This window comes from Sipha flava, unplaced genomic scaffold (genome assembly GCF_003268045.1).
Source record: "Sipha flava isolate LNK unplaced genomic scaffold, YSA_version1 124_pilon_pilon, whole genome shotgun sequence".
NCBI lineage: Eukaryota > Metazoa > Arthropoda > Insecta > Hemiptera > Aphididae > Sipha > Sipha flava.
This window is the reverse complement of record NW_020271750.1, coordinates 1140934-1164608: the sequence shown is the minus strand read 5'-3', so window position 1 is coordinate 1164608 and position 23675 is coordinate 1140934. Positions and strand designations below refer to the sequence as shown.

The 23675-nt window shown below is 35.2% G+C and overlaps 1 protein-coding gene and 1 long non-coding RNA gene across 2 annotated transcripts; one reads left to right on the top strand and one right to left on the bottom strand.

Moving 5' to 3' along the window:
• Positions 1 to 611: 611 nt before the first annotated feature.
• On the top strand, positions 612 to 22900 carry LOC112694152 (nose resistant to fluoxetine protein 6-like). The gene is made up of 13 exons (XM_025569539.1): positions 612 to 856; positions 1558 to 2080; positions 7776 to 7996; positions 8188 to 8396; positions 9413 to 9507; positions 9582 to 9781; positions 13368 to 13531; positions 14870 to 15038; positions 17034 to 17369; positions 19546 to 19735; positions 20408 to 20550; positions 22443 to 22551; positions 22653 to 22900. The coding sequence occupies exons 2-13, from the start codon at positions 1687 to 1689 to the stop codon at positions 22754 to 22756; spliced, it is 2334 nt and encodes a 777-aa protein (XP_025425324.1). The 5' UTR covers positions 612 to 856; positions 1558 to 1686; the 3' UTR covers positions 22757 to 22900.
• LOC112694153 lies at positions 9472 to 17059 on the bottom strand. Its single transcript, XR_003149542.1, has 3 exons — positions 16988 to 17059; positions 9649 to 9791; positions 9472 to 9558 (listed from the first exon to the last, which is right to left on the bottom strand). It is a non-coding gene; the product is annotated as an uncharacterized LOC112694153 (long non-coding RNA).
• Positions 22901 to 23675: the final 775 nt, after the last annotated feature.

The window sequence follows — 23675 nt, the reverse complement described above, 5'->3', positions numbered from 1 at the left end:
TATATATATATATATATATATATATATATATATATATATATATATATGTTACATACACATTCTAGTAGTTAAAACTATTTACACCTACGAAGGAAAAATCGATCAAAGGTCAACGTTAATTTTCTCCGCGAATATCTTTCTATCCAAGAAATCCATAAGTACAAATAGATTTGGAATAAGAGGATAGAGCTTAGCAATCCCGACGAATAACATTAACAAATCAAAATCGGAGACATTTGTCTGTTATAAAACTGCCATGTGCGATCATGTATCCGACGACGGGACGCATAATTTATCGGGTTAAACACGCTCACGAGATAAATGGAAAGAAAACACCGAATATCGGTGTGTAAACGTAACTCGATCATCGTTCGAGATGGTCAAACGACTTTATAACGCGTTTGTTTTCGTCCAGGAGAACGATGCGGACAGACCCGCGGACTGTGATTCACGGGGTTTCACGAACGTCTCACCGGGTCCCGCGTGAGTGCATTAACGTTAAATCTTTTAACATTAACACAGTCGTTCCGCGCATCTACTACACGTATAGCAGAACATTATGTACATAATGATGATGGTCACAGTCGATACGCTTAGTGTGCACTAAATGTTTGTCGTTCAACGTTCAATCGCTGTGTTTCGTGCGAACACGATTCATTAACTGTTCTTTGATTCTATCCGTACGTACATTGCTCGATCGCGGTTTTCGCGCAGTCTCCAATACACCCGATTGAAAAAGATACGCGTACAATTTTTAGTTATAAATAAATACAATTATGATAACGTACGCGTAATAAGCACACTGGTACAGCATTAGGCGACGGCGGTTGAAGTCGATAATATTTTCGAGCCATAGGTTTGTATTTACACTTGTACTTTTATACTCGTATTACGTTACGTTCCGCCGCGGTTGTTAAACACGAATCGATATCATATTTTAAGCCGAAAAATAAATTATAAATGTTTACCTATGCGCAACGCGTCTCAATGGCAGTAGGCACTGAAAATGTTCCTTCGTCGGAACAACCATAATTTTTTTTTTTTCAATATTCACAACGATTGTAAATCCAAAGTTAGCTACACAACAATACACCTACGAATAACATTGTAGAACACGACGGTTTGACATCACTATAATACTCGAAAAAATATTTCGATACTATGATTCGCTCTCTCTCTCTCTCTCTCTCTCTCTCTCTCTCTCTCTCTGTCCCCGTATTCGCATTCGGTCGTGTATACTTACCGACGATCGCACACGTAATAATAAACACGTACATTGCAAATGTGTACAAATGCGTTGCAGTCGGACAGTTCAATCACCTCCACCAATCCCTGTCCACAGGTGTACAGGTACCATGGATGGCGGATAAATATTTTCTTTTTCGATCGCACCGGAGCCGCGGAATTATTTCCAGTACGTGTTTTTTTTTCGCCGGTCCCGCGTTTTGTTTTGCGATGCAGTCCAAACAAACTCGAATCGGTTCCTTGTTATTGTTCCGTCGGAATAATAAAATAATATAACCGTAATGATTTTCTTCATTTTTTTTTTTCTTTTAGCGTACACGCCGGGGGTCATCGCAGATATTACGCGACGTCTGCACCACGATTATTCCGAGTGCGGTGCGTGTTCACATCGCAGCAATACTGGCCGCCGACGACACAAGGGACCGTGCCCATACGTCGACGATGCCGAAGATCGCGCGCGACAACCGTCTGCCGATAATGTTGATCGCGTTCCTCGTGGTCGGCTCTGCGGCGGTCACCACTTGCGACCGTGCCCGTTGCAGTCCGATCCCTTCGCCGGGGTCGGATACGACCCTGCGGTCGCCGACGCCGACTGTTCAACACAGCATTGATAAGCGGGACGATGGTGGACGCGTGTCGGTAACCAACAACCGGTCCAGACCCTTTGACCACGGCCGGGAGGTCGCCGCGATGCAGAAGCTGCTGCTCCGCACTTCGAGCGCCGTTTCCGAGTTTCTGCCGTTCATCACGTCGGCCCACCCGGGTTCGCGGTGCTTCAAGCACACCGTCATGTACCTGACGCAGCTGGATGACTTCAAGCTCTGGGCTACCAAAAGTGAGCGAACGTACGGACACGTACGTATAGTAGTATTGTATTATGTGTATATTATGCGGATTTCCGAACGAAAATTACCATTATTATCATGGTTCTGTTAAAAGGAATAATAGAAAAAAAAATCGAATTAAAACCGTGAGTGTATTAAGTAAATAGGAACTCAAAGAACGAGGGTTTTGAAATATGTATTATTACGTCTTTTACGGTATGTAATAGTATCGTATCTATAAAATTGAACGAGGAGACCTAAATATTGCATTTATGTACTGACATAAAAATAAATGGAACTAAAAAATATGTACAATGTAAACGATATTTTAAATCATAAATGACTTTACCAATAATATAGTATAAAACATTTCAAACAGTCAAGTAAAAATTATTGTTTAAATTAGTGTTTTAAGATGCTGTGTACTTTAAAACGTGATATTTTGTGATGCTATTCTAATGTACTGACAATACGGAATATTCATAAACACTGACCGTGTACCGAACGTCGTTTTTCGTACAATACGGTAAACAAATACGACCGTATACGGTCCACCACGAATTATACGATGTTCGAGTTTTGATTTTTCATTTTTGACGGGAGAGGGAGAGGAGTTGAACATTTTCGGACACGCTGTGTAATTGAGTTTGAAACAAAAAGTGATATCTAACGGAAAACCTCGGAGCATCGTGTAACACTTGGAACAAATTGTACAGATAATAGGTCTGGACAAAATATCGAGTCTGATAATGCCCGTAAAATACTGGTGCTGATGTAAGTTCTTTTTTTTTCGGTTTTTTTTCTTTTAACCACTCATCGTGTTGGAAACTTTTAATGCAAACCACCTAAACATCAGGTCGAAAGGAAAATAAATCAATACGCATTACTTTTACTTATTAGTTCGAAATCTAAAATCTAAACAACAAATACTGGAACGACGAACGTGGAATGTTAAAATCTGAAATGGATCCCTTTATTTCTACCTTTTTTCAGTACAATGTTATTTAACTATGATTAATCTTATCAAATTAGTTTTTAATGCTTAAAACAAATATATTTTTATTTCAACCTGTTCCAAGAACATTTTTGATCAGGATTTTGCTCCCCACCTCTCGTCTACATTTAGAACAATACGTTTTTCCACATCCATAATATTTCTCAGGTCATAAACTATATAATATTATATTATAACAGATACTTCCGAAAATAAAAATAAACACTATTAAGATCAAAATTAATTCCATTAGAATCATTGAGCGCGATCAATATAATATCATATCGTCATTATGCGTTACTCCTATCATCTGTCCGTAGAGACATACGTCCTTGCGTCGAAAACTTTCCAATCTTATAACGACCTCGAACCAGTGATGATTTCTATTGTGCTCGAAAAATTTTTCACGCTACGCATGACTCCGATTTCCAAGATGGTTTCCCCGTTAGGGGTTGTACGCAACGTCTAGTAATTCGAGTATTCCTAATGAACGACAATGTGTAAGGTAATTGTCTCCTGCGATTACAACTAGGACCGAACTGCGCCTGGCCAGTATAATGCTATTATTTCCAAAGCGTACGACATATTATTAGGTACAATAATAGCTTGAGGCTCCGAAAAATCTAACAGCTACAACTGCGTATCGATTGTTTATTATTTATTCCGAATTTCATAATGTTTATTGGGCTTGCCGTAAACAGATTAAATAACAGTTCGTTAACTTAAATTATATTTTATATATTATATAATTGTTATTATTATTATTACAACCAACCTGGCACAGCTGTCGCAACATGAGCGTTTTCTGAACGGTGATGCTCAGTTGCAATTTTATATTATTTCTCTCCAAGACTTTTCCGACGCTGATACATACATTGTGTGTGGTGCAACCGATCATCTTTTATACATAAATCATAAAATGTATAACAATATTTTATGAATAAGTGGTAAGCATGATAGGTATGTAAAAATGTAATGCCATAGAATATACAAAAAATGAACAAATATTTAATAATAACACTAATATTTGTGGCTATACAATTTGTATATATTACAGCGGAAAACGGTGTTATGATCGGAAGATGGTATATTGGTGCAAAATTAACCTTTTTCCAAAAGTCGATGTGTAAACCGCAGCAAGAAAAATTTAACATAATACAATCTGCGACAAATCCGATAAGATACATTATACAAACTGTGGCAATTAATTTTATGTACCTACGATATTATATACTATGTATATAGTTTATAATATCGTAGGTATATCATTTAATTAATTATGTTATGTTACATCTTGCGTGTTCCCAAATTTTATTAACATTTATTTTTGATTCATATTTGAATTTGAATTTAAAATTGTTTGACACGATTAATTGTTTTCCATTCTGGCTAAATATTGTTGTAAATTTCATCACATTGAATTAAATATTAAACTTTAAAATACTTCTACAGACATCTAACAATAGTAAGTAGGTGCTAACTAGTACTATCAAAGGAAAAGAAACCGATATTTAGTATGTTTAGTTAAAACTTAAAAATACATTTGCATTTAACTTACCATTTTATACGCAAAACGCAATATAACATAATTGGTTAAATAATATACGTAAATAGGAACACATAGGTACATATTACATACGTAGGTTTATTCGCTAAGTAATTAAAGGTGCAAGGTGAGATGTAGAAAGGTATATGATTTCTAGAACTACATTGTGATACCCTAAATTTTATACAACTAAATAAGTAAGAAGAATCTATTTTTCCAGAAAGCAATCCATTAAGAAATTTTAACCCAAGAGTAGTTCTCCGGCTAGAAAATGTATCCATACTATAGAATTCTGAAACAGGGGTGTAATCGTAGGGCAGATGGTAAATGTAGAATAAATCCAGCAAAACTTAGAAATTTTTTTTGTACTATTTCAAGTAAACAACTTGAAACAACTTGACTTGCAGTATGTGGATTCCAAAGAACAGCACCATACTATAAAATAGGACCGACAAGTGAACAAAAAAGAATTTTTAAAGATAGTCCTAGCTTAAAGTCATGAGCTAATCTTTTTACGAACTCAAGCATCTTGTAAGCTTTACAACATATCATGTTGATATTCGGTCCAGGATCAAGTGAACTGTTGAACTTAAAACTTAGGTCAAATATCGTTTGAACACACGAAATGTCTGTATTATTTAGTCCAAAGGACGAAACAATTACAGCATTTTTTCTAGCGAATTACATAACATGACACTTATTCAAATTCAGAGTTAAGACTAAATCTTGAAACTATTTGTAAAAATTGTTTAAATCGGCTTGAAGTTTTAGGCAATCATCGAGACAATTAATATGCATACATAGTTTCATGTCATCAGCAAAGCAAAATAGTTTACAATGATTTAATACTCTGTTAGTACTATTTACAAATAACAAAAAAAGGATTGAGGACAGATGACCACCTTGTGAAACACCAGAAGAAGACTTTAATACCTTAGAATTTACACAAAATACTTTTACTATAAAATATCTATTACAGAAATATGAAAAAACCAGGATATAAATGGTTCACCAAATCCCAAAGCTCTGAGCACACAGATTAATAGCTTATGATTCACTGAATCAAAAGCCTTTTTGAAGTCAATATAAATTACATCAACCTTACTATGGTTTTTAAAGGCGTCATAAACAAATGAGGTAAATACAAAATTACACGTAAGTGGAAAACGACCCGGGCGGAAGCCATGTTGTTTTCCCATCAAAATGCCATTAATCGTTGGTTGAATGCATTTTAAGAGATTCAAATAATTTTGAGATATGTGACTGTATGGTGATAGGTCTGTAATTCGAAGCACTTGATAAATTACCTGATTTAGGAATGGGTATAACAAAACTTAACATTAGTATTGATAGAAAAGTACCTTCATCCGGTGAACGGCGAAAAAGGGAGAATAGTGGAAATACTATAATTGACCTTATTTGATATAAAAATTCACCACAAATTCTATCAGGTTCTACTGACCAATTTCCTTTAAAATTTGATAGACTATTGAAAAAATCGTCCAGAGAGAAATAAACATCATAGTACAAGTCAAATTCTGAAATATTAGAGAGATCATTAGTAATATTTGTATAATTCATTGACTACACTGATGAAAACATATCAACAAACATATCTGCAACTTCTGTTTTATTAGACAAGACACCATTTTGTAATATTGTGAGATATTTCTTTAGGAATATCATTACAAGCTCGATTTTTTTTAACATATTTCCAAAAGTCACACGCGATTTTAGTCAATAAAGATTTAACACGTTTGTTGTATTCCTTAAGACATTTTTTGGATATCAATTCGAAATGAGCACAAAGTAACGAAAAATTAGAATAGTTTTGATCATTAGAATTAGATTTATACTCAAAATGTGCTTTTTTTCTTTTTGTAGATTGATATTTTAATTCAATCGTAAACCATGGTGGGTAGGTAGTGTTCTAAGAGTTGTTTTTGGGTACAAACTTTAAAATACTAAAAATACTAAATTCAGAGCATCAAATAATGTATTGAATGCTGTCTTGAGATCAAGGGTTGATAAAGTGATATCCCAATTAATCTTATTCAACTTTCCGATATAAGAGGTTACATTAGTGTAATTAACGTTACGAAAACTATAAAAAAAGAGTGATGGTTATCGAAAGGAGGTGTATGATCCGAATAAGGAATAGTTATATTCAACGACGAATGATATGAATCACTAGAGGTTACAGGTTTCAAGGATTTATCAACTGAGAGACAAATATTACAAAAAATAAAATCTAGAATATATGCATGACAATTTTAATTTTAATTTTTTTGGAAAAAACCATTAGACGCAAACGTTCTAGGGGTACAAGCCGCACGTATACTAGAGTTACATGAATAAATAAGACTACAATCATCATTGTTCATAACATTTCAAGTGAATTAAAATCACCTCATATTACCTCGTAAAAAGGGAATTTTTTGACCAAAAATTAAATGGTCTGGGAATGGATGTTGTAGATATCAGAAAGAGAGTTGGGAGGTATATATTAGAGCTCTTAATACACGTGTAAAATTCAAAATAAAAACGTATATCCTTAACTTAATACTGTACTAATAATATTTTATTAAAACTTCAAGTGCATAACATAAAATTACTAATTTTCATCATTATAAAAATGGATTTATATTTGGATAAACACGTATTTCACGTGTACACGTGAATTCCGTAACACGTGTTTTAAGAGCTCTACTATATATACACCTCCAATTACAAATGAATTTTAACCAATAGTGGAACGTACATATACTTGTTCTACACTCAAGTTGGAAATATTTATATTAGTAGAATATATATATTTTCTCACGCCAATTAGAACACCCCCACCCATGGTACATAAACTAGTTAAATTACAACAATAATATCTATATATATTATAATTATGTAAGCCAAGTTCACAAGTAGGAAAATTTTCAGTCAATCAAGTTTCAGAAAGGATAACGAAGAAATAATTAAAAACAGATACATTACGTTTGAAAGTTTAAAGTATATATTGAAAGTATATTAATACGATAACAATATTTGTATTTATTGAGAAGATAATTCAAATAACAATACATATGCATAATATGTGTGTGTGTATTAAACGTAATTTTTGTAATTTTATTTTTATTCGCATACCCTTAATATAGTGTTGTATGTTTTTTAGTGTTTGACGCATCGGCCAAATTTATATCTGCGGGTTGGTTTGATGGATCCACATACAATCTGGGAAACTTTGATGAGTGTGTTGACGTCGAAGTATTTTTGGGCGATGATTATATTCAAGGGCAGTACTGTTTGGTGGAAATCGAGATAAACCCCATAGCCAGTTCCAAATTTAGATCACGTAAACACGTTTATAACGAATCCTCGTGGGACACACTTCAGGCAAGTCATGATCTAATTTCTTCCCTTCTCTATACAAGACGAAAAATGCGGTTTCGATAAAATTACAGTATTGTTAATATTGTTTTTTTTTTTATTTTTAAATTTTTTTTTTTAAAGTGATTTTAATACTCGATGTAATTAAAAACGAACACATATTTTTTACGGTGATCATTTTTAAATACGCTTTACAGGAACTATCGTTCGACCCAAACAAAAGTATGCGGAACAAAATGTATATAGCGCACTGTGTACCGCATACGTGCGACACCGGAGACGTGTCAAAACACATAGCGGCTATCATCGGAAGAATCTCTCAGAAAAAAATAACCACCAACGTCGGGGCAGTCAAGTGTCAAACGAAAACAGAACTAACGTGGACATGGGGCGATTATTCATTTTTGTACGTATCAACAAATATTCAAAAATATTGATTTCATAACATACGTGTACTTAACATTATATTGCAAAATCGACACTACACAAATTTATATAAACCGTATTAACTATATTTTTAACACAGTGCAGAAAACGAACAAGAAAAACGATAGTTACATATATTGAGCAGATTATTTTTATAATTTCAAAATTGCACAATCTGTGAATAGTTTTTAAGTGATAAGCGCGAGTCAAGTATAAAATGAATGCATGCAATGTATGAATGTAAAATAAAATACATTTTTATGCCGAAGCTGGTGTCATGGGCAATAGTGCCGTTCGTTAATTGAACTTTGACTAAACTGATCAACCAACTGTTGGTGTATATTTGAAATATAAAATATTATAAAATGTATGATTTTTAATACTTAGACCATCGATCTTGTTTTTTAAACATTAAACCAGATTACTGCTGTAGATGTAGCCGCGTGGGTAATGTATACTACACCTATAATAGCAGGGAGGCTGGGAAAAAATGTATCTTCGATATTAATATTTTGCACTGCACATTGTACTCGGATATCTACAATACAATTCGTTATCAAAGTTTTTTAAATAGTGTCCAATGAATTACGCATAGTTGTCAATTTCCGGATCTAATTAATGCACGTTTAAAAAATATTAATACAGCTATAATTATGTACTAACTTAGCATAGTAGGTTTTAGCCGTACAGTCTAAAAATCATCCACCCCCCTCCATCTCGTTTTAACAGCGGAATACGTTACAATCGTTGCAGTCGATATTTCGTGATTTCGCATGTCGAAACGAAATTAAATTTAACCCCGTATTATTTATGTATTTTGATCGGAAAATGTATGCAACTACCTGTACAATACACATGTTAAATATTATAAGATATAATGCAGTATACTTTGAATATAATTTGCATACAGCGTAAATAAAATCTAATATGAACAGGAAGTCTATAATTAGTCTATAAGTTCAAATCTGTATTGAATAATGATTTATTTGTCCATAGGCTGATAATTGGATTTACCTTGGTTTTCATCAGCATAAGTACCTACTATGACTTGTTCACGTCAATGTCTTCCTTTGAACATTTTCGGTTTTCGGGTGAGTTTCCAAATTTGATTTCAGTACATAGAACGCTTTGAACGTTGTTAACTATATAGTGATGATTTATATAGAAAAGTCAAAAAAACATTTAATCCTCCAATCATTCTCGCTGTCGAAAAACATACGTAAACTACTTACCTTTCCGAAGACCTCTGACAACCTCGAGTGCATTCACGGACTGAAATTCATAGCGATGTGTTTCATTATTACAGGCCATCGTTTCATGTTTTCTTTAGGAGCACCTTTGATGAACACCAACTTTATTGAATACGTAAGTAGCACTATATAATGTAATATAAATAATCAAAGTTATTTATAAAATGTTTATAATTTTTAGAAATTATTATTTATTTTATAATTAAGTGAGATTTAAATAATTTTAAAATTCATTAGTGCCTATATCAAGACAAGGGCGTATTTGAGTTGAGGCCATGTGGGAGGGAAGGGCAAAACTAATTTTTCTTCGATATAAACTTAAAAATAATTTACAGTTTATTACCTACAGCTCATGTTCCTGTTATAATGATAACATATTATAATAATAAACTAGTAATTTATATTCTTAATTATTTATACAATACATTTTTTTAAATAAATCAATATATCATATTCAAAAAAAATACGAGCTACTTGGGGGGCGGTGAATTCTCCTTTCGCCCCCCTCTCAAATACGCCCTTGAGTGTCGGCTGCGATTCGTTATCTTCGCGAATCCATACAAAATGGTGCACGTGCGTATTTTGATTATAACGTTACCCGTACGACCCAAGCAATCGGTTACACGGTCGGTTATCGTTACACATCCTTAGTGTTATCAATGATTTCGCTTGCACTTGCAGTGTTTCGAGACGACGAGCCCGCCGACATTCGTAGGTAATCGGCTAAATATATCACGTCCGGTTGAAAATCTATAAATATTGTTAATGCGTAACGTCAGCGGTGATCACATCATCAACTTTTCGAACTCGATCACGGTACTCCGTGTGTATTGGTTTCACGTTTTTTTTTTTTTTTTTTACCTACGACGGATATATTCGTATATAAAAAAAAAAGGCACTAAATCACCCGATTATAAATAGTGCTATGTAATAGCCAGCTGGCTATGTATACAAAATCAATATCATATAACCCATAGCGAGTGTTTTCAACGAGTGTAAAACAAATACGAAATATTAATCGAACGTTCATTGTTAACAAGACAACATAACGGAAACACTGTGGACAGGAAGAGAGTAAAAAAAAAAAAAAAAAACGATCAAGAAACGAGGAATTCGTGACAACAGCAGGCACCATCGTATCGTCGACCACACTCAAGACCTACAGTTGATAATACCACGTGATAGAATAGCGATGACGAACCGTTCGGAGAGCGTTTCGACCGCCAAGGACGACGGCCAAAAGTGCAGACTATACGTGGGCAACCTGCCGAAGGTGAAGACTGAAAAAGAGATATTTGATGAAGTGCACCGCATAACACGCGGTCATCTGGTGCGTGTGATCACGTACAAGAACTTCGACGACCCGTCGATGCACCGGGGCTTCTGCTTCTTGGACTACGGGTCGGTGGCCGCGGCTACGGACGCCAAACGGGTACTGTCGAAGCAAAAGGTTTTCGGGTGCAAGACGAAAGTGGACTGGGCGGACCCGGAACCACAGGTTGACGCAGACACGATGGCTAAGGTGCGCATACTGTTCGTCAAGCAGTACGGCGGCGTGCTGGATGAACGCATGCTGGCCAAGATGTTTGGCCGGTACGGGGTCGTGGAGCGCGTGAAGAACATAAAGAATTACTCGTTCGTGCACTTTGAATGACGTGAGGATGCGCAGTCGGCCATGGACGCGCTGGACTGTTCCAGGGACGTGGCTCCGGGCGTGTGCCTCGACGTCGCGTGGGCCAAGCCGCCGGCGGACAAGAAAACGCGACAGCGGATGTTGCGTAACCGGGAACGCCGGGTACGGAAATCCGCGGTCGCGGCTATGAGTCAACCGGTTCGCTACGCCCCACGGCCATCGGGACGCGCACCCGGAACCAAAAGACGCTTTGTCCCCGGCCCCGCTACCGCCGCCTACACCAACTACGACCATCGTGGTTACGACTTCGGACTTCGGCAACCGTGCAACCGGTGCACCCTCGCCTCCACGTTGAGCGTTCCAGTGGCTGAGGCCACGTCCGACAAGCACAACAGCGACAGTGCACGCCGGTGCGGCGCGAATGAGTGCAAGATGGTCCGTCGCGACCATGGAAAAAAGGGTTGCACGAAAACGTCGGACAAGAAACTGTTGAACTTTTACGATCGAATTTCCACGAGCTGCGCCAAAAACGGTTAACGTCACCGTAGTGTTATCTAGCCGTTAACGATGTTTATACGACTCAATATTTCTTGAATGTTTAAAAACCCGCATTTTACGGGAAATAAAAATAAAAATGAAAAAAAAAGTTTTTTCAAATAATTGAATCAACATGGCGCGAGTGTTGAAACAATTGAAACATGAATTATAACACTGATCGATATCATGGCACCCAGATACGGAAAGCGCATCGGATCACAACGTGCATAAACGATGTTTACTTGAAATCAAAACAATATTTCACTATAGCGCTACAGCACGAGTTACAACTAGGATTACAATTCTAAGAGAAACTACGATCCTCCTACCCGAAACCGTTAACGTAAAACAACCAATATAGGGCTCCGCACTTACATACTATCACAACACATTTTAAGTTGTGGGTGAAGCAAAAAACATATTGGCTTTACAACAATTGTTATACTTTGTAGATGTAATACTATCATGAGCTAAGTGCGTCACACATAAAAATAATCTAATTTAATCAAAATTAAAAATATTTTCCAGTTATATAAGTGACAAAAAAATAAAAATAATGATAAAAATGAAACATTTTTATAGATTACTCATTAGCACTTACAGTAAGGACGTATTTTAATTGCGGCCATAGGGGAAGGGGGGCGAAAATAATTTTTGTTTAATGCAAATTTAAAAATAATTTACAGTTCATTACCTACAACTCATGTTTCTGTTATAATGATAACATATTATAATGATAGACTAGTAATTTATATTCTTAATTATTTGTACATTACATTTTTTTAAATAAATCAATGTATCACATTCAAAAAAATACGAATCATAAGGGGGGGGCAATGCCCCCTTAGCCCCCTCTTAAAATATCCCCTTGGATCAAGACTTCTAGAACGTTTTATATACCATATACCAACACAACATGGTATTTTGAGTTTTGATAATCTTGTTTGCTAATAAAGAAAAAAAATGTATTTTAACGATTGTCATGAATAAGTTAACGGGAGTCAAGTGGACTATTTACTATACGAATAAACTAATACAGATCGAAATTAAAAGTTAAAAACATATCGGATACTTTGCCAAAATTTAGTATCTATACTGTACAACTAATTGATTTCCGCGTTCATAAAAACTGCATTGATAATCTACAAAAGAGGCATGTAATAAATGTCACCTATCTTCCATAACCACTCTTATCGATTACATCTCTTATATTTGAAAATTTTAAATTAAGCGTACCATTCTAATTACTATGAGTATTTCTAAATAGCGGTTTTCGAATATAAAAACGTCGTCTAGTCCCCGTATCAAAAACCGTATACTTAATCGGTAAAAAATTATCAATATCGTTAATATTATATATTAAACACTAACATTATATCCAATACGATGATGAAAACTGCATGGAAAACGACAATTTTCATACAACGATAGTGATATTATTATTACTAATTTGGAAGTTGAAAAAACCATCGCGCCGACACGCAATAACATAAAAATACCGGTGTAAAACGATTAATATATTTGCTTTCAGTTTTATAGCAAACTCGAGGCGATGATCATACTTAACGGACCCATACTAGTGGACACATTTTTCATTATAAGTGGCTTCCTCGCGTGTTACTTGCTACTGGAACACATCCAAAAAAACCCAAAGGCTTTCAAAATACCGCTGTTCTACATACACCGTTACGTGAGGTACTGTTAAAATAATACTACCGCGGTAATCCGAAATCAGTATTATGTTCAAAAGAAAATTATTCGCTGCCATAAACATACTTAACGGGCATGGACCAATTGCGCTTAATAAAAGAGTTTTTGTGTAGGGTCAATGTACCGATTGCGCTCCATATATTTTACGGTCAATATACCAATTGCGCTATTCAAATTTGCATACCTTCAGATATGAAAGTACCTATTGTTAATAATCTTGATTTATTATTATAAAAAAGTTTAAATGTGAATTATAGTGTAACTGGTATAACATTAAATTTGAATTTATTAATTTATATTATATTATATATTAACAGTTCCAAAAAAAAAAAAAAAAAAACAGTTAGTGTATTATTTATTTTTATATTTATAACGATAACTTAATTTTGAATGATTGGCGATCAAAAAGTAACTTTTTAAATGTGAAAAAAAAATTATTCATTTATTTATATTATGTATTTATAATTAAACAAAAATCGGTTAGTGTATTAATTTATTGTACAATTATAACCAACTAATAAGTTTTCTTTGGGTGTTGTAAAATGTTTTAAGTGCAATCGGTGAACATTCCGTGAAACATGTACTAACGTTCGGCCCAGTAGCGCACACAAAATTTTTTTTTTGGGTGGGAGGGCACCATTAATAATTTACTATAATAATTAATATCGTACCTGATGTTACCTGATTAATGTTAACCCTATGCAAACACATTGTTAAACGTTTCACGAAAACAGTATATACTATTTATATTTGTACATGGAAAATAAACCCCTAACATATTATTTGTTATTATTCTGAACACTTATAACTTCTTAATTAATCATGAACAATTTGTGAGGTCAACGAAAACTAAACGAAAATTGTTAACCTGTTATAACAGAACAATGTAGGCATAATAGTATAATTTTATAAACGTAATGCCAATCCTGTTTGTAAAATCTTTTACCAAACCTTAGTTAGGTAAGATTAAAATTTAATGAAGGGATACATTTCCGGGGGTGGGGTATGACCTTTTAACCCCCCCCCCTGTGTGCACCACTGATTCGGCCACAAAGTGATATAATCGTTGTGCTGACCGATTGCTGACCGACATTGGCGGCGCTAGGTACGGCCCAGGTTGGGCCATGGCCCTACCACTGACCTGACCTTAGACAAAATAATATAGTCATTTTTCATAAGCAGAAAATATTAAATAATGGGATTCATCTTTTATTGAAATCTCATTTTTAGTGGCCCTACCTTATAATTATTGGCCTTCCGTTGGCCCTACCTAGCAAAAAACCCTGGCGCTGCCACTTCTGACCGACTCACCGTTCGTTACAGATTGACGCCCGTCTACGCGATGGTGATCGCATTCTACTGCACGATGTTTATAAAGATCGGAACGGGACCGTTGTGGAACGAGAAAGTGGGCGAGGAAGTGGAAAGGTGTCGTGAGAGCTGGTGGGCCAACCTGCTTTACGTGAACAATTACGTCAAACCGCAAAAATTGGTTAGTACGAACATTATAAATACGCGCGCGAACAAACGTGTCGATGCACACCGGTGTTGCGACCGATTAGTGCAAAATCTCGGGGGAGAGATTAAATTAGATTATCGGAAGATGGAGATAAACTCCATGGGCGTATTTTAGAGGGGGACAAAGGGGCAATCACCTCTCCCCTCGTGAATCCGTATTTAAGGAATTGATTATATGTGAGATACACATTCCAATTTTTTTTTATGTGGATCATTTTAAAACGAAATCAAATTGCGCGTGGCCGTGAATACTAAATTGGGATTTTCGTCGGGTTCACACTTGGTAAAAAATCAAATAAAACACAAGTGTATCTTTCAAAATACAGACAATTTTTTAAAACTAACTACACAAAATTCAATTCTAAGTGGATCCGACATTAGATTGAAAAAAAAACCAAAATTATTAAGGATTCACATGATTTAAAGAGAACTCGAGAACGGCTTGACCGATTTAACGGATTTTTCTTATTGTATTCGTAACGGCCCGGACAAGGTTTTTACGAAAGAAAATGTTTAGAAATTCTACCGTATAATTCAAACATTTATTACAGTTTTTTTTTTTTTTATTTCATCGAACACGTCATACATTTTACTAACATTTATTACAGTTAGTAAAATGTATGACGTTTTCAATGAAATCCGAAACTGTTTAACCAAATTTTATGAAATTCGGTTCAGATAAGACTTTGAAGAATTTTTTGTCGCCAAAAAAAGGAAAAGGAACCGATCAGTACGATTGTTAAAGCCCGAACCGATGATTGTTGTTTTATTGTTACCATAACAGCCGAAAAAATTGAAATAAACCCTACCGTCACACACCTCAGTGAGCGTCTAGGAAATGGTGAACTTGTCTATTTTGCTGAAAATATTTCCTAAAGCGTCTATCTTCCCCTCCAAAACAACCACTTTTTTTTTATCTCTGCACAAGAGATAAATTTGCAAGAACTTTTCTGTATGTAAAGATACCGACGTATATTACATTTGAAACACGACAGAATTAATGGAAACGCTGAATTAAAAAATCAGTTAGTTTATTAACACTTATTATTACCTCGGTAACAGTAAAACTGTACTACCGAAAACATTAGAAACGTACTGGTGTTATTTGCTTGCTTTTCACTTTATGAATCGCATTTTATTTTAAAGCCACAAAGTATCACGATAACACGATATTAGTAACTAATGTATATTTTAAAATCGAATTTAATTATTTTACACGGGTACGCCTTAGCGTAAAACTCTAGTTCTGCTTATTTTGTGCTGTTAATAATGCACTTCAGGGACGTACCCTAACGAGGAGGGCTTTCAGATTCGATTCCCCTATTTAAGTTGCAGCTAAAAAATACATATTATACCTTTTTTTTTTATTAAAAAATCGGTTAAATTATTAGTTCAAAATGTATTTTTTTCACTCATACTTGACGCCTGGTTTTTTTTTATCCTCACTCCCTATTTGATCAATACCTATAGGTACATCTCTTATAATAGGGATTTTTATGTATTATGCAGGATATTTGGTTTGCATTGAACATCGAGATCGTGTGAGCACATAAATATAAAATAAAATATTAAAAAATATTATAAAATATTTATACTTAGAAGTAAACGATAATTGTGTACACGTTATGTACGTGAATATGAAAAACTAACGTCCGTGAAGGTTATATTAGTCGTAATTTTTTATCGGATTTTTCAGTACATTTCGTGGTGCGATAAAAATGAATAATATGAATAATCACGAACCAATTAACGCAATTTCGCCCTCTTAATATAATAACTGGGTGAAACCGTTCGAATCGGCCATCCAGTAGTTTTTATATACCTGCGAATCGATACTAGTTCCAATCACGAAACGAATATATTTTCGACAAGTCATATTATAATGCCTTTTCGACCGTCACTATCATGTTGAATAACACTTACGAATTTTTCCCCTTCTTCCCGGTCGGGGTTGTACCGCTGTTTTCAGTGCATGATCCAGTCGTGGTACATCGCGTGCGACACGCACCTGTTCCTGACGGCCCCGGTCATCGTCAGCCTGCTGTACCACCGACCAAAAGTCGGGCACACGGTGTTGGCACTCGCACTGGCCGCGTCCATCATCACGACTTTCGTCGTCACGTACTCCGGCAAACTGGACGCGTTCCTGCTGGTGCACATAAAAATCCTGCGCAACCCGATCGCCAACAAGACGTTCCGCAACCTGTACATACCGACGCACACCCGCGCCACGCCGTACTACATCGGCATGATCACGGGCCTGGTACGGTACAAGATGAAAAACTCGTCTTATAAAATCAACAAGGTTCGAACATACTATTACGTATTAAACATAAATATACATACATATATATATATATTATTTATAAATAGGGCCGTATCGTGGTTTTTCGGGGTCAGGGTTAAAATTAATTTGGAGGCCCTTCGACCGTAATAAAAAGATATGATAAATAAAATACTCACTGAGTATAACAAAATTCCTGCAAACGTATTTTTCCAAACCTCAACAAATCAAACTCATTTAAATTCATGTACCACGTTACATACTTACATAATATAATTGAATATTTTATTCATATTGTTTATATATTAATCGTTCAATGTAATCGGACAAGTCGCTACACGCAGCATGTAAAATTGATCAGTGTAATCGAGGCTTATTATTAATTATTATACATCAAGATTTCATGGGGGCCCCCTAAAAAAATATTTTAACAATGGAGCCTGGGGCAAAATGATCCCGTTGCCCCCTCCCCTCTGAACCGCCCTGTTTATAAATACCTCCAATATCAAATTGTACGGTGTAATGTCGCGTATTATTATTATCCGCGGCCTCTGAACTGCTTTTTTGCACCCATCACCTCTTCTTTCGGTCGGTGTACATTGTTTTTCGTTTACTTTCAGCGTACACGCGCAATAGTTTTGGCACGATATATGTCATGTGCACGTGTGTTTGCTGTAGAATTTTCGTCGAACCAAGAACGTTCAAAATAATTCATGACACGAAAATTAACAGCTCTCGTATTCCGTATAATTGGATCGTTTGACAGATGATTCGATGAAAGTTCGTGCGAGCAGATTGAATAGGTTCCGCAAGGTCCGATGGGAAGATTCGCGAACTTGAAAGTTAATTTGCTCGACGAGTCTGAAAACATCGATTTTAATAAATATAGGTTGCTCGGACTGGCTTCGGTTTTTTGCGACCCTAAAATCGGAACGAAAAAATAACACAAGAATTTGAACAAAAATTCGTAACGTTTGTGTAATTTATAAATATATTAAGAAAGAGAACGAATTTTAAAATCGTTAAAAACAGCTTAAATGACTCTGAAGGAGTTATTTTATCGATGGTAAATTGTAATGATCAATTTTAAATTATGCGGTGGCATGCCTAATAAATCCAATGAGTTTAAAAACTCTGTTGGATAATTTACAACTTCAGTAGCATCGCAAACTGTATCTAGATTTGTATGACACCAAGTTTTCTGGTAACAAATTTTGTATCTTGAGATTCGATTCGTTAACCTCCACATTTTTTGCTACTAAAATTGCTCTTTCTGCCAGCCACTCATGATTTGTGTATTGTCTGTGTACACTGGGACATATCTGGTCAATGAGAGCATCTTGCGAATAAATGATTGTGCAGAAATCGTTCGGTAATTTTATACATCCCGTTTCATCTGTAGTAACTTTCCCATCTCCAATATCTAACAATTGTTTTGAGAATCTTTTGCACGCAGCTTTTTTTGATTAAATCGAAATCGAAGTATCGAAATCGTTCGCTATCTATCTTTATATATATTTCGACCATGAATTGTTGACAAAGCTTATGCATCGTAAAATAACTTAGTCCTGATCGCGTCTAATCATCAACCGATATGCATAATAATTTTTTGAACTAACATTAGTTAGTTTTGTTTGTTTTGGCACCTGTTGCGGGATCTTTTTGTTTAATATTTATGCAAAACCCGTCATTTACTACCAAAAATAAAATTAATAGATTTTAAATAGTTTTTAATAGTTTTTTAATAATTTTTTAATAGTTTTATTTAATATAATTCATTTTCAATAGCGCAGTTATCGACCTGGTCAAAAAATATTAAACCGATTTCAACCCTTTAAATTCAAAATTTCGAAAAATCCTTTCTCAGCGCACGTCTCCATCATAATAGCTATCTGTATGCCAAATTTCAGCCAGATCCGTCCAATGGTTTGAGCTGTGCGTTGATAGCAGTCAATCAGCTTACTGTTTTATATATACAGATAATCAATTACAACGAATAGTATAAGTAGAACATGTTTCGAGAAGATATAACGTTAAGGATTTTCGAAAAAAAAAACTCGTTCCAAGATTAGGAACGGTAGGGCAGTAGATCGTGAACACTAGCGTGAGTGCGCAAACCGCATCAATTTTGTTTTCGTCCTCGGTTAAAGTTGTCCTTGGTATTCGCGTGACGTTTTCTGTTTTTAATCCTTTTCAGCACGCGGTGTGGATGGGTTGGATAGTATCGACCGTGCTCATGCCGGGCACGATGTTCTCGGCCTGGTGGTTCTACAAGCCCAACTACGAGTACGATGCCATAGTTGCCGCGCTGTACGGCGCTCTGTACCGAACCACGTGGGCGGCAGGAGTGAGTTGGACCATCATCGCCGTGTCCACGGGCAACGGAGGTAATGATAACACTGACGCCGCATCGATAATAATCAAGTTTTTAATAACGAGTGACGAGTGGTTTTATACTAGACCTCTTAAAACACGTGCCACGTGAAATACGTGTTTATCCAAAATATATATCCATATTTATAATGGTAAAATTAGTAATTTTATGTTATGTACTTGAAGTTTTAATAAAATATTATTAGTACAGCATTAAGTTAATGTTATACATTTTTATTTTGGATTTTACGCGTAAATTCCGTGAGTTCACGTGTATTAAGAGCTCTATTTTATACCAATTCAGTGGATCCGATAGTCTTTAATCGCATTTCAATCGTCGATATTGATACGAATCCCGTTATAACCGTATTGTCGACGGCTGCACATGGGTCCGTTGCCAGAGGTGTGAGCCCGTTACGGGGAAGCTTAGTACTACCTTTACAGTATTGAACCGTTATAATAGAAAATCACAGTAATTCAATCATGAATTAAGTGATTTCACGGACGGGATAATTTTTTGATATTCTAATGCGTTATTGATTTGAAAAGTATGTTAAAAGATGAATCCAACAATGGAACGGTTCGTTTTAACAATATTTGGAGTTGCTGCAGTGTTGAACTGGGGCGTCGACATAGGTGCTTAACGGAAAAAATCGATATAAAGACGATGTTTTAAATTCCTGCAGGTTTCATCGAACCGATCTTGTGCTGGAAACCGGTGATCACGTTGAGTCGGCTGACGTACTGCGCGTTCCTGTGTCACGGCGGGCTGCAGCTGTACACGGCTGGTTCCATCCGGACGCCATTCCACGCTTCTTACTACAACCTGGTAATACGAGTTTGGTCTCGGGTTCGAAGGCCCGTTTTGCATTATAAATCGGGTTCGCACTGCATCGCGCTGTGCCGTGAAAAATAATTGTCCCTGTTACTTGGCGGATCCGCATGATCACATTTTTGGCGCCGAACAAAATATTAAACGGTCTTGTCAACAGCCACCAAATTTACAACTTACAACCCAACCCGTCCAAGGACGTATCTTGAGAGGTTGGGAATTAACCGCCTCCCAAAAATGTTTAAGTATTTTTTATGATATTTAGGTAACGAAACTTTTTGAATATTCGTTACTAAACGGGCAGCACTGTAATTTATAGTTAATTGGTTTGATTGACTTATTACTCGTACACTAATCCACCACCGCCTTACAAAAAAAATGGTCTGGTCATTGACTAGACATGAACCCCGAGTTTGGCGCCACTGACATATGGTATACATTGCATTTATTACGCGCAACCGCAAAGTTGATTTCATCCAACTTCTGAGCGTATGGATTATATGATTGTCAGATCCGTCCTAAAAATATTTAGGACCTGGGGCGAATTCCTTCGAGGACCGCTCAGTCATCACAATAATATGCGAGTATGATAAAAAAAATACACACAAGTTCATAAAATGTTGGTAAATATAGCTTTCCAAACTTCAATCAATCAATCAAGGTCATTTAAATGCATCGGTACAAAGAATTACGTTTTTAATGTATTCCCAGTCACCGCATTAAATAGAAATTTAATTTACTCCTAGATTATTTATGAACAGTAATAAAAAATAAGAACTCGGATGTTTTCGCGTCGACACTTGCGATAACGAATTGATCATTATATCCGGTTCGTGTCATCTTTTATGAATTTTTTTTTTTCCGAAAGCTGAAACACACTAGGATTTTGACGTGCGCGTTTAACGCGTAAACAGATATCATTCTACTGTTATGTTAAAAAATCATCGATCTATTTTAAAAATGTCAAATCACAGACAACATTCTCCTCTGTCGGGTTTCGACAAATAACCCGAATAAAATTCGATGGATGTATATTATGTACACATATGTTATTATCAGCAGTAGTGAACTAAACTTACATTTTAAGTGACGCATTTACATATTTAAGTACTTACCGCCACCAACCCCTAATGCCTTACCTCACGAATCCATGGGGTTGTTTTTCAACCCCTCAGTTTCAAATTTACTTGTATTATGATAAAAATAATATTATACCTACTTTATACGTATTAGATAGGAAAATATTTGTCTATTTTTTTCGTATTCATTGCAATAAACATCTGATTTTGAAAGTAAAACTATTATGTAAGTATAATATTTATAATTTATACATACAATTCATTCCAGTAGACATTATAATGCGTACCATCTATATTTATATATTTTATTATCTTAATATGAAACTTACTGTTTATACTGTTATGGTTTGTTAGTCATACATACGTACATTATTTACTTATAATAAATCATGATGTAAATAAAATGTTCCGCCAAAGCATTAATGTGCGGACCTTAACAAATGACTCAGCGTCTTAGGCACGGAATGGCAACACCACCTTTGAAAAGTTGACGCACCCGTGTCAAAATTGAGCACTTCGGCCCTCCACTGATTATCAGTATACCATATACTATGTGTTTTATGGGTTTTGTGTTCGAGAATAATTTTCTCGACGAATTATATTACAACGCACAACGGCCTTTTGACGCGTGGAAAACACACACAAATCGCTTTCGAACAATAAATTGAAATTTATCGTGGGTATTTCGTTTTTCTACAAAAGTCGTTTTCATTAGTCCGTGTGTTCTCTCTCAGTCAAACACTAAACATAATACAATATTACGAGATCCGAGTGTAATGTCTAAAACACAAACCTTTTCTTTCCGTTCAGGTTTGGCTATCGCTCGGAGACATCACCCTCTCGTTCCTGGCGGCGTTCTGTTTGACATTACTCTATGAATCGCCCATAATCGGATTGGAAAAAATTTTTTTCAACAGAGGTTTATATACATTTATACTCATTTCAAAAAAATATATATTATTGTATAATACTATACCGGGTGACGTTACGACGGACTTGGGTTCGATTTTTGGGTTTCAGGGAACAAATCATGTTACGAGAAAAACGTTACGACGACCAAAGCGAGCGACTTGAATCCAAAGCCGGACAAATTTCGACAGATAAATAATAACGGTTTTCTATGACAGCTCACCGTAAACGTCTTCTTCATTCGAGATGTAATTTTGTATTTATTTTCAACGAGTTTTTATACAATTTGAGTTTGTAAACTATGTACCGTTACCTGCTCAATGTATCAACCACTGTAAATGTTATATTTTTACAATCAAATTACACGTATATAAACTTATATATATATTATAATATTAATTTAAAAAAATTGTTATTATTGTTATGCGATTTATTTGATTAAAAGATTTCCTCGCATGTGTTATGTTAATCGTTAAGTTAAGAAACACATGTGTTCACAATAAAATTAAATATTATTTTTATTTAAACATACTCGTGTAGTTAGTTTACACCCATAAAACATGTGTATTTATTTAATATTGTACATACCATGCAAAATAAAAAAAATTTATTTAATAAACCAAACATAAGTTAAATCAAATGTGGTTCTCTTTGTTTCATATTTTATAACCCACTAAATATTTAATTTTCAGACATAATTACATACATACATTAATTAAAACAACCAAACTATAGTATATACTCGTGTCAACTCGCAGTATAACCAATAAAACTGTCGTTCCCTTGATAATCTCGTGATATAACAAAAAATTAAATTTATTTTGTCCCCTCAATAAAACAAAGTTTTTTTGGTCAAAACTCTCGCAATGTAACAAATTTTTAAAATTTTGGAGCTTGATATTACGAATTTTTTTTGGCTATTATTATGCGATAAGATAATGTTAATCTCGTAATTTATAAAATACACATCTGTTAAATATAAATTACGCTTGTTATTACGGAGTAACTAACCCTATTTTGCAATTTTTCAACCCCCTAATTAATAATCATGATCAAATTTAACTCAAATGTCTTTCTTATAATAATAAATAAAATGAGAGGGTGAGAAATCAAAAATATTATTTTTTCTTCACC